The sequence below is a fragment of the Barbus barbus genome (assembly GCF_936440315.1).
Source record: "Barbus barbus genome assembly, chromosome: 22".
NCBI classification, from domain to species: domain Eukaryota; kingdom Metazoa; phylum Chordata; class Actinopteri; order Cypriniformes; family Cyprinidae; genus Barbus; species Barbus barbus.
Window position 1 is genome coordinate 10,103,182 of NC_136750.1, and position 20,715 is coordinate 10,123,896.

Consider the following 20,715-nt stretch of genomic DNA (forward strand, 5'->3'; position numbering starts at 1 on the left):
ACCCCTGATGGGATTCCTAGGAAAATTCTAACACCATTCAGTTAAACTTAATGATGAGTGTATGATTCTGGTTTGGTCAAAGAACATTTGTTTGACATTGGCTCAGGACACTGTGATCAAAAGTGAAACTGATTTCTAACAAACATTTCTTGTGAGCCTTAAGAGTTTCCAGAAAAGCCTATAATAGCATTCAACACGTGTTTACATGGGGCTGTCCATTTAATGAGCAAATTAAAGATAGTCACTCAACGTTTGAGCTTTTATTTATGTGAAAGAGTCACTAAGATTTGCCCAGTACAACAGAGAATGGCTTCTGACGACACAATTTCAGTTAGGCATAGGGAAAAAATAGCATACAGAAAGGCATAAAAATTACATAAAATGTTATGATTTCCTTGTCTCTGCATCAAACCATGCACAACAACTGAAACTATACTAATAAGATCTGTTGTCTCTGAGTCATACCACAACATTCAATTTGTTTTGGTTTTGATGATGGAGAAGGTTATATAAATGCTTGCTTGCATTGAACACATGCTTTCTCCCTCTCTTTTAGTACCGGGCATGGTTTCGGACCAGCTACAGACCCAGCCCCTTTAAACATCTGGAACAAGTCAAAGATTTACTGAGTCTATACACAGAACAGCAGCAACAGGGAGACAAAATTATCCAGAGCTGATGAGCCATGGATCTCGTATCTATCCTCTATCCTATAACCAGTACAGTGCATCAGGCAGCATAAGATGAAAGCGGCCTTGATGTCCGTTTCTGCTTTACCACCTGATTTGACCCTAGCTGGACAGTAATGGCATGTGAGGCAATCTGACGTGTAGTTCATTTCACATGAAAGAGTGCAGAGCAGTCACCCTTTATATTATAGTCATGCTGATGTGAGCACTCAGAAGTGTTTATATTCATCTTGAGTTCATGAAGCACAGTGATTCAAAGAGTATTTCGTCATTTTCATTAATTCTCTTAAGCTGCTTGAATCTGTTACTTTGAGTCGCACACATTATTATTTATTTTTTATTTATTTATTTTATATATATATATAAAAAAGCACATTATGCATTTGGATCTTTTAGCTTTGCCAGTAATGGTGTGTGTGTGTGTATATATATATATATATATATATATATATATATATATATATATATATATATATATATATATATATATAAAATTAGTGAAAAATGCACTACAACACTAAAGTACCCATATTGAATGCAACATTTGGACTGATATTTAATGATTTATGCTTCCTATGAACTGTATGTACCGCTGTTCTCTCCAAATATAAAACAATTAAAAGAAAAATGTGAGTAAAACACTTTACATACCTCCAACATGACAATGAATGAACTTTTTGTGCTCAATTTAAAGTGTAATTTAAAAATAAATAAATGAATAAATAAAACAGTTTGTTAGATATTTTATTGCAACCATGGAACAATTAAACCACAGTTTATGTTTGCCTATTACTATTACGTTAATGTGGGATGCCTTATATAAAGTGATTAATCTGGTTTAACTATAACAACAACAAAGTAACTTGATTATTAAGAAACACATATATATAAATGTTGTATTATTCCCTTGCTGCCACTGCAGTATCTGCTTTTGTTCCTTTTTACAGTTCTTCACTGTTCTGCACAATATTTACAAGATGATTTGCAAACAATATACAATTAAGCAACATAGTGGATATCACAATGATTTTAATTCCCAAAGACCAGGTTATAAATAAATAAATACATATATACATAAAGTATATTGTTTTATATATGGAGTGTATTAGCATACAATTTAACTATATTATTGCCCACACCTACTGTTGAACCAGTAAGAATGACTTGTTTTGATTTGAGTCGTGTCATGCTCAACTTCCTCTCACATTGCCTTAAAGAGAGAACTCCTTCACAATGACCACTACCTGTGCTCGTATCCTCAAACACACCACCAGCATGCAACCATACCTTTCCAAGATCCGCTTTTTACGGTTTCCACATGATCTTTAAACTTCCTGACAACAGGTTAGACTTGGCATGGGATGTTAACCATTGCAGAACATGCACTACAATCAGGCTTTATTTCACCATTCATCATCAAATGTAAATGCATAAATGTAAATCTATAAATGCTCCAATGATGAACATCCATCATTTAAGTCATTGTTTGTGATAGTTGCATATAAAGATGTATTTTTTTAAAGTATCTAATTTATAAATAATGTTAATCTACATTCTAACATGTTTCATGAAGGATAAAATAGATAACTGTTTTATGATATAATTATGTTTCATGAGCGGAATGGTTGACAGTTTATACAGTATATCTGAATAAGATATACTGTACCCATCTGTGGGATATTCAGGAGAGTTTAATGAATTGGTTTCAGACATAAACTGTATGAACTTGTAAAGTCCCTTTAGATCACTTTCCTTCAGATCACTTCACACACCTCCAGAGCTGGATAGAGATTTCTTGTAAATGCCTCCGCTTCTTAGAATCTAATTTACATATTCATAAATCGCCAGCCCTAAGGCATAGTGATTGGGCGCCTGGGCGTTGCGCTGTCCAATCCTCTGTCATGACATTCTCTGTTCCTCACTTGAGCGGGTGTCTTTCATAAATAAAGCGGTGTGGATATTGTGAATGTAAATGATATATTCCTCATCAGCCCGCTGTAACAACTTTAGTGTTAAGTAAGAGTGTAAACGATGAATCCGGGTGGTCGCAGACTGAAACAGTGGCTTATAGAACAGATCAGCAGTAACATCTATAATGGACTGCTATGGGAGGATGAGAACCGCACCATGTTTAGAATCCCCTGGAAACATGCAGGAAAACAAGACTACAACCAGGAGGTGGATGCGTCCATCTTCAAAGTAAGCATTCTTTTATTATAATTTAGTCTATAGAAAGTGCTGCTGCTGCTACTATTAACTTACTATTATTACTACTAATACTGATATTTTTTTTTGTTGTTGTCGCTGTTTGATAAAAGTAACGTTGTGCACTTTTGTTATATGTAGATTATAAGATTCTGGTTATTTAGATAATTTAATTAGACAATGGCAAATGATTCGCAAAAGTTTGACACAAAGATAACATCTAAATGTGCAATGATTTCTTTTCAATTCTGTTAAAATGAACTAATGGACAGTTACCTCTGTTGAGATTTTGTCACAGTTTGACATTGCTGGCTTTCACACTCATGCAAACTTATTTTTACAGTAATTATTCAGTAATTAGTAATTGTTTAGTTATAATTTCTAACTAAAATATAACTAAAGTAAAAATTATTGTAATTATAGTGTAATTTATTGCTAAATTCATTTTTTTAACTAAATTGTTTTATATTGTCACATTAATGATGTCCTGCAACTGTTTGTCTGTTCTAAGATACAATGAATGAAATGTCCACTGTATTCAGCCCCTCAGTTACTTTACAAGTCTATTTTTTTAATGCAATTCAGATGTTGTGGGGATATCTGACTAAGCATGTGTTTTCACAGGCGTGGGCGATATTTAAAGGGAAGTTTAAGGAGGGGGATAAAGCTGAACCAGCGACATGGAAGACCAGATTGCGCTGTGCACTCAACAAGAGCCCAGATTTTGAGGAAGTTACTGACCGATCCCAGCTTGACATCTCTGAGCCTTACAAAGTGTACCGGATTGTGCCAGAGGAGGAACAGAAGTGTACGTGTGCTTTGTTTATTTTTTACTTTTCCAAGAAACATTAGAAATAGCACAAAGGCAAATTCTTATGCAGATATGCATTAATAGAAGTTCAGTGACTCTACAGAATGACCATTTAATATTTAACTATCATGTAATATTATGTTTGTTATGCCATATTATGTAATGACTTTACAAATTAAGTTAATTTTATTTTGTAGTGGGTAAAGTCACAGTCTCTGCCCTTTCCGGCTGCAGCACTGATACTGAAAAGGGCTGCTCACCAAACCTGGATGAACTTCTTAAAGAGGTATTGTCATTTACCCACCTGTTAAAGGCTTGGTTTGCCCAAAAATTAAAATTCTGTCATTAATTGCTCACCCTCATGTCGTTCCAAACATGTAAGACCTTCGTTCATCTTCAGAACACAAATTAAGATATTTTTGATGGAATCTGAGAGCTCTCTGACCCTCCATAGACAGCAAGGATATTACCACGATCAACACACATTAAGGACAACTGTAAAATAGTCCATGTGACATCAGGGGTTCAACCGTAATTTTACGAAGCTACTAGATTACTTTTTGTGCGCAAAGAAAACAACAATAACATAATTTACTAAGCAATTATTCTCCCTGAGTTACCGTCTTCCGCCATTTTGGAGAGTACACCAGAACGTAATCAGCGTTGTTTACATGCGCGCACTGTCTACTGAATGTAAACAACACTGATTACGCTGATTACGTTCTGGGGTACTCTCCAAAATGGCGAAAGACAGTAACTCGGGGAGAAGAATTGCTGAATAAAATATGTTATTAATGTTTTCTTTGCCCACAAAAAGTATTCTAGTAGTTTCGCAAAATTGTGTTCCGAAGATGAACGAAGGTCTTACAGGTTTGGAACGACACGAGGGTGAGTAATTCATTACAGAATTTTCATTTTGGGCGAACTATCCCTTTAACTGCTCAGTTTTCCCTCAGAATGGTGAATGATGAAGGTATTGAGGGGAATAAAGATTTAGTGTGGATTGTGGCAATAATTGACTCATGGTTTATTTCTACATAATCTGTGCAGTCTCCAAATGATGAATACATGGGCATCCTGAAGCGTAGTCATTCTCCCCTTGATGAAGGCAGTAACATGCCTTCAGTGCAGGAATGGTGGCAGCAGGGATCTCACAATGGTACAACTGTTTTTGACTTTTAATATTTTAAGAATATTTAAGCAAATAGAAGTAATTTTAACGAGTACTTTCTTGGTTTCTTAAAAGTGTGCATAAAAACTATTTTCAAAATAATACATGGAAAATGAAAAAATAATTTGGCTGCAAATTTATGTGCTATACGGCCAGCATGAGATTGACTAACTTCCTTCAGAGTTGCTGACTTAGTGTTTTGTGTTGCTCCCTTCCTTCCTTTCTTTCTTGTTGTAGTGGTAGGTACTGACATTTTGTTAATTACATTTTGTGTTCATATTAATGCGTTTTATGAATATTCACAGTTGCTGTTGTTCATCAAGATCCTGCGGGTGCATTCAATGCTGGTATGTCATTTCTGTTGTCTATGAGTTTTAGATTCTGTTGTGTTGTGCTTTATTTTATATAAACTGATATTTGAACATTTGTTCAGGACTTTTTGTTTTCTGTTTTTAATCACATCTCATAGTTTCCGTACCCTAAGAGCCCATGGCAGAATTACTTTTGCATGTTTAGATTAGATTAGATTCAACATTACTGTCAAAGTGCAGATACAATGAAATGCAGTTAGCATCTAACCAGAAGTGCAAATAACAAAGTATATAAATAAATATAAAATTTGTGTATATACATTAAGGTTTATGACATATAGTGGTGCATGTTATGAGGTAGAAGGGCTGAGACCAGCTCAAAGCAAATGACTGTAAATTATGTGATTAATGAATAATACCATTATATATTGGTATTTTATATATATATATATATATATATATTAGTTGACTGGAAAAGTCATGGAACACCCTGTAACCCTGTTTTACATCATTCATTGCTTCACTTTTGCATGAATGTGACAGTTAACCACACATTTCTCCCTGTCTCCAGCATTCTCTCAGATGATGATTTGTTTCTATTATGGAGGTCGGCTGGTGGGCAGCACGGTTACCACTCATCCAGAGGGTTGCCGTATCTCCCCCTGCCAGCCCGTTCTGGCTAGCGGCTTCTTGTATGGACCAGACAGCCTCCAGAATATCCGCTTCCCATCTGCTGATCTCATTGAGAACGAGCGTCAGCGTCACATCACCCTTAAACTTTTCAGTCATTTGGAGCGTGGTGTACTGCTGCGCGCTAACAGAGAGGGCATTTTTATCAAGCGTCTGTGCCAGAGCAGAGTGTTCTGGAATGGCCAGGACCCTCAGTATAACCCCAACCCCTGTAAACTGGAGCGAGATGCTGTGGTGAAGATCTTTGACACTGCCAGGTTCCTGCAAGGTAAACAAACATATTCCCAGATATTATAACTCCAGTCTTTTTTTTTGTGAAAGTCTGTTTCAGTACAAGACTGCTGAAATACAGTTCACAATTGCATTTTACTAAGTAAAATCAAGTGTGTCAGTATATAAGGTACTTAAAGGTCATTATTAACATTAACATTATCAGTTTATTTATTTAACTATTTTTGAAATGCAATTGACCTGATTCATCAGTTATGTACTAATTGGATCAATGGATACGAATTATATCACAAATCACTTTTTTTTTTCAGTGCTGCAGTTATATCAGCAGGGTCATTATCAGTCTCTGGAGCCCTCTGTCACACTCTGTTTTGGGGAAGAGTTTAATGATTTCAGCACTGTCAAGAGCAAATTAATCATTGTGCAGGTAATTATTATAAAGTACATTATATTCCTAATAGATTGCTAGTTGTATAAATTGACATTTAATGTAGTATGAATGAACATGAATAAACAATGTTAGATTTCTAAAAGCACATTAACCTAGATTAATTAATGCTGTAAATATGCATTAACTAATTGAACCTTGTTGTAAACAGTGAAAATGAAGACTTTCTGAATATGAATTCCATTTGTTAGTTTACTCATAGACAATAAAGGAATCTTTTTTTTTTGCTGCAGATTCTTTTAATATTTTTTTTTATGTTTATATTCTCAATAACCAGTATTGAAGATACTATGAAACAGCAGTAACCTAATGCTTTGTCCAAACAGATCACAGCATTGAACTGCCAGCAGTTGGTGGATGCAGTGACCACCCGGCGATCCCAGTACAGCAGCGGGAATCTGGAAATCTCAGATGACATGGCCGGTGATCAGATGGCTCGAATATATCAGGATCTATGCAGCTACCCAGTTCCCCAACGAGCTTCCTGTTTTAGGGACAACCTGCCGATTCCAGTCTGAAACAGATATCTGAGCCAGTTATGTCTCAAAGAATGAGTTAGTTCACATGTCGACCCAAAGTGATGCCTTTACATTTTATTACATAAACAATTATTGACTTTTAGGTGTGCCATCTGTCTGTATATCATCCTGTTCTCTCAGGGCAGAAAGGTTTGCAATGTTCTCAGGGATGATGTGCTCGTTTGTTGGAGGAAATTCAATTTCTTTGTCTTTGTGTATATTTTAGTATTTACAGAATTATTATTTTTTTTGACTAAAACATTGAACTTTATCTGTTAATTTTTTTTACTCTTTACTGTAAAGTTGATAGGTTTTACTATCCTTTTTTTTTCTTTTTTTAATACCTTTTAAGAAATGTAATTCTGAGTTGGATGCAGACTAAATATCATATGAGAAATCTATGAATAATTAAAGAAATTTAAAATAAGCAGGTTGTCTGGCTATTGATTTTTATGTTCTGAGACCAACCATATGGGCCAATCTACAGAACTGGTTAAAACTGTTGTCCCATATCCAAAAACACATTTAAAAAGCATTTAAGTATTTAAATCTTAGATGTTTACTAAGATCCTTCTATTATCTATTAGTAAGCTTAATATATATAAAATCATGATTTATTGGGTACTTTCAATTGAGAGGTGGCTGTCCCGAACCCTAACCCCTAAATTTCAACTTAGGAAAATTATATTGAAATAACTTTTGTATTTCTTTCCATTGTTATGTTTAAATGTATCTTTTTGATTCTTTTAAAAAGTGAAGTAAAAAAATAAAAAACATAAAAATAAATAAAAAATACTACACTATAATACTGAAAAATCTGTATAATTTTAAGGAATGTCACTACTGAACACCTTTTTTTCTGCACCTAAGCACACTTTTTGGGGAGTTATTCCATAACATTTAGTTTTTATATGTATACCACTGTTCAGAACTGAGCTAACCATGTGCTGATTAGCAGCTTTGAGTTAGGTTCAAAATTATCTACTGTAACATTGTCACTACTGAAACATTTGGTGGTGACATCTTTAGTTTTTTAGTTTAGTTATCCTATAAAATTGTCATGACCGAAACATGTCATCAGTGTTTCGATAGTGACAAAAGGGAATACATAATCCTAATATTTTGGGGACATAAACTAAATTTTAGTACAGTTATGCAATTTATTTTTTTATTTTTATTTATAATTTATAATATATTTTTATTTTTTGTATTTTAGTATGTTTTTGTAGTGTTTTAGTATGCAAGTTAAAATTCTGTAATGTGATGTGGTTGGCACAAAAGCATTACTGTCACTACCGAAAATGTGCAGTCACTACCGAAACATGGGATGTTTTGTCAAAAATAAAGTATACTAAATTATCAACTAAGATGTTATGATAGTTTTTGGTTCAATGTATATTCAATCTGATGAATCCTTAACTTTGAAATCAGTATGATCAACTTTTTTCCTTTTACAAAGAAAAAGTGGATTCAAACTACAACAAATCTATTACACTTGAAATATTGTTAAAATGCAATTGTTATTGATTTATATGTATATATATACACACACACACACACACACACACACACACAATTTGCATACATACTTGCATGAATTCTTTTTGAAAACATTCTTTTTTTTTTTTTTTCCAAGACATTTCCAACTCTGACTTTGGACCAGTTCTGTAGAATGGCCCATATTTGGGGCATTTCCTACAAGAATGCAAGGGAGGCAGTGCAGAAAAAAAAAATCACAGTACAAAAATAAAACAATGCAAATATTACAATATATGACGCAAAAAAGTATATAAATCAATTGTTTTTTTCTAATGTAAGACTGTCCAACAGCGACAACAGCAGGTAAAGTTACATCGGGACTCAAAGTCTATCTTGCCTTCTCTGAACCCATTGACTTTGGCTCAACACAACCCCTAAAGCGTGGGGTGGGTTTGGAAGGGGGTAATTAAGAATGAATGGGGGAAAGTTACATGAGAGGAGGCATGCCTCATCGCAATATTATTCGATATGACTGATTATGACCAGCTATGACCGGTCCATGTGATAAATCTCGCGTTCGTGTGCATTCCACATGGCGAATTAGTCTGAATGAACAATATAATAACATTAATGGGAAGACTAATAAAAAAGTAAGTAAACAACTCATACATTTACACCACTTTGTCAAGTTAAAATCAAACTTCAAATGGCCTGAAAACATGATTTGTGCGGGTTTTTTTAGTGAGCAATCAGCTTTTTGAAAAAGGTACATCTCCACATAAGTGATAGTATTTACCGAGCTCTGATGACTGATGAACCGAAAATAAGTTTATTATTAAACAGAGCAGCTGAACATCAGTTCATAAATAAAATAAATATTTGTTTAAATAAAAGATTTTGTTTAAATTCTTACTGCCTTGAGTTATTTTGGAATAAATGTAAAATGTAAAAAACTAATGTACTGTTTATTTAACCAAGAAAATGTGACTGGGATATGAATTTACATTTAATAAAAAAAATAAAAACAAAAGTGAGGATTTTGCCTCATTTATTCAGGCACGTTCAACATTTCTCACATTATCACAGTTTATTCGCTTTAGTTTAGAAAATGGTAATAAAATATGACAACAACTCAGAGTAAAACTGTGCCAGAACAAATTCATCTTGATTATATCAGATAACAGATAACTAAGGTATGTAATGGATTACAATCAACCAAAAATTATTCAGACAACTGTAAATATGACAATATTTTCACAACTATCAATACTTTGTTGGGCCACCCTTAGCCTCAATGACAGCCTGTAGTCTCCTGGGCATGCAGTCAACCAGGTTCATGCAAACCTGAACTTCAATATTTTCACAGACTCGCTGCAGCACGTTCTTCAGTTCCTGTTGGTTTTTTGGCACTTCATCCAGGCGGCGATGTTCCATCACTTCCCACAGTCCCTGCTCATTTGGGTTTAGATCTGGACTTTGTGGTGGCCAGTTTAGTACTTTAATCCGCTTCTGTTTTAAGAAATCACCAACCTTCTTTACAGTGTGTTTGGCGTTGTTATCATGCTGAAAGATGTAAAGACAGCCCAAGAGCTTCCTGGCTGATTGCAGCATCTGTCTCTGGAGAATTTCCATATACATTTCCGAATTCATAGTTCCATCAATAAAATGTAGTTTACCTAGTCCACTAGCTGCCATACAGCCCGACGCCATAAAATTACCCCCACTGTGCTTTAAAGTAGGAATAAGACACTGGGGTTTCAAGGCTTCTCCTTTGGTTCTCCACACTTTAGTTTTGCCATCACTGCCAAAAATGTTAAAGGGTTCACCCAAAAAAGAAAACTTTTACTCACCCTCGAGGCATCCTAGGTGTATATGACTTTCGTCTTTCAGATGAATCATATCGGAGTTATATTAAAAATTGTCCCGGCTATTCCAAGCTTTATCATTGCAGTCGGCGGGTGTTTCTGTTCAACTGTCCACAAGTCATCAAATAAAGTGCATGCATCCATAATAAAAACATGCCTCACACAGCTCCGGGGCATGAATAAAGGCATCCTGTAGCGAATCCATGCGTTTCATAAGAAAAATATCCATAATTGTGAATATGATTGGGAATATACTTCAGAGATATTTTACTCATAAGAATTTCTAGGGGTGCCAATTTGTGTCCAACGTGTATTTGAGAGAAACTTTTATTTCATAATGATATATTCCCCCATTTTCAATTATTATTAGGGATGTAACGGTATGAAAATTTGTCATCACGATTATAGTGACCAAAATTATCACGGTTATCAGTATTATCACGGTATTGTTAAAATGTGCTGGAGATGTTCAAAAAGTACCGATACATAAATCACTTCACTAAGTTTTATACTTAAAAATCAACAAACAGCCAATAAAATTACTTTTTGTTTGCATAATCACTAAAACAATAACATTACCAATGAGGTCTGGATTTTAAATGACAACTTGACTGACACCAGTTTAATAGCATGTTCAAATAAATAATATAAATGTTCAAATAAAGCTTTGAAAAAGTTTAATATAAAGGTAAACCTCACATTTCAGCCTTTAAAGAAAAGAGTTAAGTCAAAATGATAATTGATTAATAAGGGGAAGGGGAGGGGGAGGGGGAGGGGTGTGTGGCCATGTATGGTGACCCATACTCAGAATTTGTGCTCTGCATTTAACCCATCCAAGTGTACACACACAGTAGTGAACATACACCCGGAGCAGTGGGCAGCTAATGCTGCGGCGCCCGGGGAGCAGTTGGAGGTTCGGTGCCTTGCTCAAGGGTCTCACCTCAGTCGTGGTATTGAGGGTGGAGAGTGTGTTGGTTATTCACTCCCCCACCTACAATCCCTGCTGGACCTGAGACTCGAACCCACAACCTTCAGGTTACAAGTCCAACTCTCTATCCACTTATCTGCTCCATAAATAATTCTATATAGCTTATCTGAATTGTTTAAATGTGTAGAATCCACATAAGCTTGTTTTTCATCAACCGGTTAAAATTTACAGCAGGTCATGCAAATTTGGTCCGTTTTTTGGCCAGAGAGAAACTGCACACTGAATGTAAATAAGTGTCTGCAAATCCACTGTCTGACAGCAGGTGGCGCTTTATACGGAAAAGCTGAATTACAGCTGATTCCCGTGAACTCCGCGAACAAAGCAGTATTGTGTTTAAGAACACTTCCTTTAGGTATTACATGCAGCTAAGATGAAAACAAAATGCCATCGAATCGTTTCAGAAGACAGTCAGATCCTTCAGAGGTACATTCATATAATTAATTCACTGATATATTCATTTGTATAATTCCCTCAGCACTCTTTTAAAACCTCCCAGCTTTTCCGCCGTTTTCTCTCAGAATGAAACTACTCTGCTGCCGTGCGCTCGTGACACTGTTACACTCTGCTTTATGCCGGACAGTATTTATTTATCGTGAGTTGTTCAAATCGTGGTAATCGAATACGGTTTTAATGATAATTAAAATATGAAACGGTAATAGGTACTAACCGTGGGGAATTTTATCATGATTTATCGTCAAACCGGTAATCGTTACATCCCTACTTATTATCCAATGAAAGGTTAAATTTTTGTGAATTTTAAGTAAAAGATCAAAAGGATTAACAATGCAGATTTTAGCCTTCTTTGATCATATTTACCAAGGGTGCCTATATTTTTGGCCATGACTGTGTGTGTGTGTGTGTGTGTGTGTGTGTGTGTGTGTGTATATATATATATATATATATATATGGTCACACTTTATATTAGGTGGCCTTAACTACTATGTACTTACATCAGAAAATAAGTACAATGTATTTATTGTGGTCATATTGTATTTTAAAACACTTTTGCTGCTATTGAGGTGGGATACGGGTAAGGTTAAGGACAGGTTTGGTGGTATGGGTAGGTTTAAGGGTGGGTTAAGGTGTAAGGGATGGGTCAACAGTGTAATTATAAATGTAACTACAGAAATTAATTACAGATGTAATTACAAATAGGTATTTTTAAAAATATAAGTACAATGTAAAAACATGTATGTACACAATAAGTGCATTGTATCAAATTATTAATTTCAATGTAAGTACACAGTAGTTAAGGCCACCTAATATAAAGTGGGACCGTCATATATATATATATATATATATATGTATTTTCTTTTTTTTTTTTTTTTTTTTTTTTTACCTGCCATGAAACTCTTTATTCAAAAACAGGCAATTATTACTACTACAATGACTAAATTTACAATGTTTTAAATTTGTCCTGCTACTGGTGTCTCTATTAAATGCATTTTCCCTCAATTTTCCCTATTAATTATAGCCATTCAACATTACAGTATAATTGAAAGCCATTATTTTTAACATTTAATAAGCTCTGAAATATATAACAACTTTTAATTTAAGTGATTTTAAAACAATCTTCACACAAACTATAAATTGTACATGCATAAACTATACAGATTAATCTTTATTCAAGCTACAAATATTAATCAGCGACTAGAAAAGTCCAATGATTTCTCTATTTCTTTTGTTCTTTGATTTACATCAATGACAGACTTCAGCTAGTTTCACTTTAAAATTAGCGCTGTCTCTTTAAAACCTGATCCACATGAGGCAGATCCAACACATATCCTATTTTTTCCCAACTCTTTACTGTCATTTAAGACTTTATAACTCATTTAAGACTACGTTTACGAGGTAACTCACCAAAACTGCACATTTTGACTTAATTGTGTGTTTTCGTCTGTTAAATCGCTATGCGGCTCAGCGTATGTTTTCAGACGAACGTGCAGCCTTTCAAACTATACTTTACTGCACCATTTAAGCCGGTGTTCTGACAATTTGTGCTACCTCCCATTAAAAAGATAGGTAGCACAAATCGATATAGAAAAATGCTACCTATCAGATTGTGCTACCAGCATCTTATTCATGTGGTTTGAGGCTTTTTTTTTATGTCCATACCTACCCCTATCCTAAACCTACCCGTCCACACCTACCCTTACCCTTAAAACAATGCAAATATATTATTGGTAGCACAATCTGATAGGTAGCATGTTTCGTCAGTACACCGGCGTAACCTCAGGTATGTGTCGCCACATTCTCGGGTTATGAAGAATAAAGAAAGGAAAAGTTAATCTTCCAAAATGAAGCAGCAAAATCTTCTCAGGTAAAAGTTATTAGAACCGTGTCTCGAGACAAGCTGGCCATCACACTGCTCTGACCTTATCAGCTCGTTTGTATCCTATTATTTGATTTGCTCTTGTCGCTTATGAACAGTTAATCACAATGATTTTGTTTTCGGAAAATATTATTTTATTCGCTTGTCAGAAACAGTGGATCTCTTTAAAAACTGGCTGTTGTTTTCACTAGATTGCATTGTTATATTTCGTAAAAGTTGTACCCGCCAACTGGCGACTGACACTGTTACATTTACTTGCCAACTTCGATTTTTACTTGAATTTGGCATTTGGCGAGTGTTCATTTTAGCCTGTGTGTGTGTGTGTGTGTGTGTGTGTTTATATATATATATATATATATATATATATGGAAAGAGTACAAAATATTTTACTCAAGTAAAAGTACCATTACCTTAATGAAATTTTACTTAAGTACAAGTAAAAGTACCAGTCTAAAGTAAAAATCTACTCAAGTAAAAATAAAAAGTAGCTCATTTAAAATTTACTCAGTTAAAATGACTTAGTTACTTTTTAACAGTTGGAGGGACGCAACAATGGGATAGGCCAAGGGTGTCAAACTCAGTTCTTGGAGGACCACAGCCCTACAACAGTATAGATATAACCCTAATTAAACACATCTGATCCAGCTATAGCTGCACTGTAAAAAATCAAATTAACAAAATGTTGGAAGGGCAAAAATATTTATGTTAAGCTAATTTTATTGCTTGGCCTTAGTTGAGAGGACATAATATTAAGTCTGCACAAATATATTTGAAAAACATTGAATTAATGGTTATGAGACGAACTACAGGAGCGAGGTGAGCCGCCTGGCCAGGTGGTGCAGTGACAACAATCTCTCTCTGAATGTGGAGAAGTTGTTGACCTCAGGAGAGTACACACTCAGCATGCCCCTCTGACCATCAACGGTGTGACTGTGGAGAGAGTGAGCAGCACCAAGTTCCTGGGTGTGCACATCACAGAGGACCTCTCCTGGACTAACAACACTGTAGCACTGGCCAAGAAAGCACAGCAGCATCTCTACTTCCTCCGCAAATTGAGAAGAGCCAGAGCCCCGACCCCCATCATGTGCACCTTCTACAGAGGCACCATCGAGAGCATCCTGACTAGCTGCATCACTGTGTGGTATGGCGCTTGCAACGCATCCTGCCGCAAGTCACTTCAACGCATAGTGAGAGCAGCTGAGAAGATCGTTGGTGTCTCTCTCCCCTCCCTCCAGGACATTTACAGCACCCGTCTCACCCGCAAAGCCCTCCGCATTGCAGGCGATCCCACCCACCCGACGCACAGCTTCTTCAGTCTGCTGCCATCAGGGAGGAGACTGCGTAGTCTCCAGGCGAGGACCAGCAGACTGAAGGACAGCTTCATACATCAGGCTGTCAGGAAGCTGATCTCCCTCCAGTCCTTGCCCCCCTCCCCTCTTTTACCCCATGCAACACTGAACACTGATACTTTGCACTCTATCTGCCATGTGCCTTATGCCACTTTATCTACAAACCCGATTCCAAAAAAGTTGGGACACTGTACAAATTGTGAATAAAAACAGAATGCAATGATGTGGAAGTTTCAAATTTCTATATTTTATTCAGAATACAACATAGATGGCATATCAAATGTTTAAACTGAGAAAATGTATAATGTTAAGGGAAAAATAAGTTTATTTTAAATTTCATGGCATCAACACATCTCAAAAAAGTTGGGACAAGGCCATGTTTACCATTGTGTGGCATCCCGTCTTCTTTTTATAACAGTCTGCAAACGTCTGGAGACTGAGGAGACAAGTTGCTCATGTTTAGGAATAGGAATGTTGTCCCATTCTTGTCTAATACAGGCTTCTAGTTGCTCAACTGTCTTCTTTGTCGCTTCTTCCTCTTTATGATGCGCCAAATGTTTTCTATGGGTGAAAGATCTGGACTGCAGGCTGGCCATTTCAGTACCCGGATCCTCCTTCTACGCAGCCATGATGTTGTAATTGATGCAGTATGTGGTCTGGCATTGTCATGTTGGAAAATGCAAGGTCTTCCCTGAAAGAGACAACGTCTGGATGGGAGCATATGTTGTTCTATAACTTGGATATACCTTTCAGCATTGATGATGCCTTTCCAGATGTGTAAGCTGCCCATGCCACACACACTCATGCAACCCCATATCATCAGAGATGCAGGCTTCTGAACTGAGCGCTGATAACAACTTGGGTTGTCCTTGTCCTCTTTAGTCCGGATGACATGGCATCCCAATTTTCCAAAAAGAACTTCAAATTTTGATTCGTCTGACCACAGAACAGTTTTCCACTTTGCCACAGTCCATTTTAAATAAGCCTTGGCCCAGAGAAAACGTCTGCACTTCTGGATCATTTTTAGATATGGCTTCTTTTTTGACCTACAGAGTTTTAGCCGGCAACGGCGAATGGCACGGTGGATTGTGTTCACCGACAATGTTTTGTGGAAGTATTCCTGAGCCCATGTTGTGATTTCCATTACAGTAGCATTCCTGTATGTGATGCAGTGCCGTCTAAGGGCCCGAAGATCACGGGCAACCAGTATGGTTTTCCGGCCTTGACCCTTACGCACAGAGATTGTTCCAGATTCTCTGAATCTTTGGATGATATTATGCACTTTAGATGATGATAACTTCAAACTCTTTGCAATTTTTCTCTGAGAAACTCCTTTCTGATATTGCTCCATTATTTTTCGCCGCAGCATTGGGGGAATTGGTGATCCTCTTGCCATCTTGACTTCTGAGAGACACTGCCACTCTGAGAGGCTCTATTTATACCCAATCATGTTGCCAATTGACCTAATAAGTTGCAAATTGGTCCTCCAGCTGTTCCTTATATGTACATTTAACTTTTCCGGCCTCTTATTGCTACCTGTCCCAACTTTTTTGGAATGTGTAACTCTCATGAAATCCAAAATGAGCCAATATTTGGCATGACATTTCAAAATGTCTCACTTTCAACATTTGATATGTTATCTATATTCTATTGTGAATAAAATATAAGTTTATGAGATTTGTAAATTATTGCATTCCTTTTTTATTCGTAATTTGTACAGTGTCCCAACTTTTTTGGAATCGGGTTTGTATTTCTTTCTTTATTTTTCTACAAATGTCCTCATTTGTATATCTGTATAGTTGTATGTACATATGTTTAAACTGTATTTATCCGTATTTGAACGTCTACTGTCAGTGTCTTAAATGTTAACTGTATGCACCAAGGGGCTGAGAGTAACGCAATTTCAATTCTCTGTATGGACTGTATGTGCCGTACATGTGGAAGAATTGACAATAAAGCAGACTTGACTTGACTTGACTTGACTTGATTGCTTTAAGTAAAGTAGCATAAGATAGATGGCAAGATATGAGACTTATAATACATTATAACTATGAGAAATATAATCCATTGTAACTTAAGTGGATGCAATGTGTTCACTGTGTGTTATAAATCATCATACTCTTAAAAGCTATAACCACAAATACGTAAATATTATAATACATTAAAACTGTTCTTATGAATATTCATAAGATGATATAACATATTATAAGGTTTTTTATAATGCACTATGCATTCATTATAATGCCTTCAGAATACCCCTATAATGTATTATAAATACGGGCTTTATAGAAAGTGTTTTCTCAAATACACGTTGAAAAAAATTATTGGTACCTCTAGAAATTATTATGAGTAAAATATTTCTGTAGTATATTCCCAGTCATATTTACAATTTTGAGCACACCACGGTGATCATGAAAATGAAATTATCCAACCATGGCTTCCTGTTTCACACGTATATAAATAGGAGGGAAAACAAAGGCCAAATTCCCTTAATCATCCATCACAATAAGAAAAAAAAAATATATAAATAATAATATAGTTCTGATGTGCAGCAAACGATAATTTCGATAATTAAACTTTATTTTGATGGTCCCTTTAACACATTCTGTTCACTATAAGTAACATTGCACCTACATTTCTACTAACTTAGTAGAGTATTAGTAGACTGGTAGGGTTAGAATAAGTTGACATGTACTTGCAAAGTTACTTAAAGTCAGTAGAGTGTCTGTTGGGAGACCATCACAATAAAGAGTTAGCAGACAGTCTACTAATACTCTAATGACAGTTTGTTGACATGTAATTGCAACATAGTCAGACCCCGCTATGTCACGTAACAATAACAACAACAACAACAACATGAACAAACACTAAACAATTGTCTTTTTATTAACTAACATTAACACAGATTAATAAATGTATTGTTCCATGTTCGTTTGTATACCGCGCGCAAGGTTTACGCGCATAGTCCAAGTCGTCTTCTCTGTTTTTAGTGTATCTCTGTGGTAGAATTACAGCGCCACATGCTGGTCTGGCATATAAACTACATCGTTTTGTGTCGGTTTCGTGGTTTTGTGTGTACGCAGATATTTCTTGAGACGAGGGGAAAAAAAGACCGGATAGGGAAAGGTCTGGCTTCGTGTGGACGTAACCTGAATCAGTTATAGGCCACGTTCACACAGCAGCAGAAAATGGTTGTCAGTCCTGTATTTGAGTCCTTAATATTGTAACAGTATCATGAAATGTACAATGTTTCAGGTGTAGTTTTCATCCTCAACACCAGGGGGATCCTAGTGTTCTCCTTGGGTGTGATAAAAAGGTGAGGAAGTAGTAGAGTGAGATAGAGGACAGCATTTACATTTATTCATTTAGCTGACGCTTTTATCCAAAGCGACTTACAATTGCTATATATGTCAGAGGTCGCACGCCTCTGGAGCACGCCTCTGAACTAGGGGGTTAAGTGTCTTGCTCAGGGACACATCGGTGTCTCACAGTGGATTCGAACCCGGGTCTCTCACACCAAAGGCATGTGTCTTATCCACTGGGCCATCACCACCCACATGGTGTGCCTTGTTCCTACTCTTTCCTGAGAGATCATCCTTGTTGAGAAACTAAGTTGTTTGCTGCTCAGTTGTAAGTAATGTTTGATTATAACTGCTAAATAGTCTATTCTGATCAGCTTTGACTTTGGTATTTATTTGCATATGTGAAATGTAGTTCTGAGGCAACAGTTACTTTACCTTGATGTTGCCATTTACACAACTTTTAATGAATGGGTTTTGTTTACTGAATGTTTGTATTTTGTTTTGTAGAAGGATTTTTGTTTATGGGCTGCCTTTCCTCGTTCATCGGCTTATGCTATGGGAATAATGTGAAGGTGCTATCATTGAAGAAAAGATTAATGTGCTAGGGCACATGGGACATTTCCTACGTTCTGTGTTTGGACTTTATCACAAGTACAAGCATTCTTTCCCCTGATAAAACTTTTTGTGATTTATCTTATTTATGGGTTATTATTTGATTTCCTTTGTTGTTGTTTTATTTATTATTTGTTTTTTATGACCATTGTTTGTACTGATATACACTCACTGGCCACTTTATTAGGTACACCTTGCTAGTACAGGGTTGGATCCCCTTTTGCCTTCAGAACTGCCTTAATTATTCGTGGCATAGATTCAACAAGGTGTTGGAAATATTCCTCAGAGATTTTGGTTCATATTGACATGATAGCATCACGCAGTTGCTGCAGATTTGTCGGCTGCACATCCATGATGCGAATCTCCCATTCCACCACATCCCAAAGGTGCTCTATTTGAGAGGTGCTCTATTTGAGATCTGGTGACTGTGGAGGCGATTTGAGTAAAGTGAACTCATTGTCATGTTCAAACCAGTCTGAGATGATTTGAACTTTGTGACATGGTGCATTATTCTGCTGGAAGTAGCCACTAGAATATGGGTACACTGTAGTCATAAAGGGATGGACATGGTCAGCAACAATACTCAGTTAGGCTGTGGCGTTTAAACGATGATCAGTTGGTACTAAGGGGCCCAAAGTGTGCCAAGAGAATATCCCCCACACCATTACACCACCAGCCTGAACCATTGAGACAAGGCAGGATTGATCCATGCTTTCATGTTCTTTACGCCAAATTCTGACCCTACCATCTAAATGTCGCAGCAGAAATCGAGACCCATCAGGCCAGGCAACGTTTTTCCAATCTTTTATTGTCCAATTTTGGTGAGCCTGTGTGAATTGTAGCCTCTGTTTCCTGTTCTTAGTTGTCAAGGAGCAGCACCCGATGTGGTCTTCTGCTGCTGTAGCCCATCTGCTTCAGGGTTCGACGTGTTGTGCGTTTAGAGATTGTAGTCTGCATACCTTGGTTGTAACGAGTGGTTATTTGAGTTACTGTTGCCTTTCTATCATCTCTAACCAATTCTACCCATTCTCCTCTGACCTCTGACATCAAGGCATTTTCGTCAACACAACTGCCGCTCACTGGATATTTTCACTTTTTTGGACCATTCTCTGTAAACCCTAGAGAACCTTGTGTGTGAAAATCCCAGTAGATCAGCAGTTGTTTTAAATACTCAGAACAGCCCATCTGGCACCAACAACCATTCCACGTTCAAAGTCACTTAAATCCCCTTTCATCCCCATTCTGGTGCTCTTTGAACTTCAGTAAGTCGTCTTCGCCACATCTAGATGCTCAATCTAGATCTGGTCTGCTCAAAATGGGTTCATGAAAGTATTTGAAGAATCAAATCATTAAATGTGGACTTTGCATATGTTATGTTTACATATAAACATGAACTTAATGAACAAACAGGTTTTGGAAAACTCGTTATTGGTGTAGCAGAGTATATTGTGAAGTAATACAGTTGATCCCTCCTTCATAAATTTGTATAGCTGATTTTTTGTTTCAGAGACCGAATCCGTTATAGATGGCGTCCGAACAGGGACAGATCTGTATTTATTCTTAACTACTTTGATGTGCAAAATAAGAAATCCAAGGCTTAAGTCCTGATGAGAAGGATGAGAGTGTGCCCAACCCTGAATTTACAGCTGGTCCATTTGTGGCTCGTGGAGAGCCTGTTAAAGAGCTCATACATACATTGAGTGAGCTGTATATT

At 36.4% G+C, this 20,715-nt stretch overlaps 1 protein-coding gene across 1 annotated transcript; it reads left to right on the top strand.

Moving 5' to 3' along the window:
* Nucleotides 1-2,609: 2,609 nt before the first annotated feature.
* LOC306888366 (interferon regulatory factor 8-like) lies at nucleotides 2,610-7,494 on the top strand. Its single transcript, XM_079446602.1, has 8 exons — nucleotides 2,610-2,888; nucleotides 3,519-3,702; nucleotides 3,903-3,991; nucleotides 4,756-4,864; nucleotides 5,182-5,223; nucleotides 5,759-6,145; nucleotides 6,420-6,535; nucleotides 6,883-7,494. Exons 1-8 carry the CDS (start codon nucleotides 2,721-2,723, stop codon nucleotides 7,072-7,074), a joined length of 1,287 nt encoding a protein of 428 aa, XP_079302728.1. The 5' UTR covers nucleotides 2,610-2,720; the 3' UTR covers nucleotides 7,075-7,494.
* The last annotated feature ends 13,221 nt before the right edge of the window (nucleotides 7,495-20,715 follow it).

What these genes read in the sequence shown, in the direction of transcription:
- LOC306888366 (XM_079446602.1), top strand. Translation starts at nt 2,721, where the DNA reads ATGAATCCGGGTGGTCGCAGACTGAAACAGTGGCTTATAGAACAGATC. An exon ending in TGGATGCGTCCATCTTCAAA is followed by an intron (nt 2,889 to 3,518) that starts GTAAGCATTCTT and finishes GTGTTTTCACAG; the next exon opens with GCGTGGGCGATATTTAAAGG. An exon ending in TGGATGAACTTCTTAAAGAG is followed by an intron (nt 3,992 to 4,755) that starts GTATTGTCATTT and finishes TAATCTGTGCAG; the next exon opens with TCTCCAAATGATGAATACAT.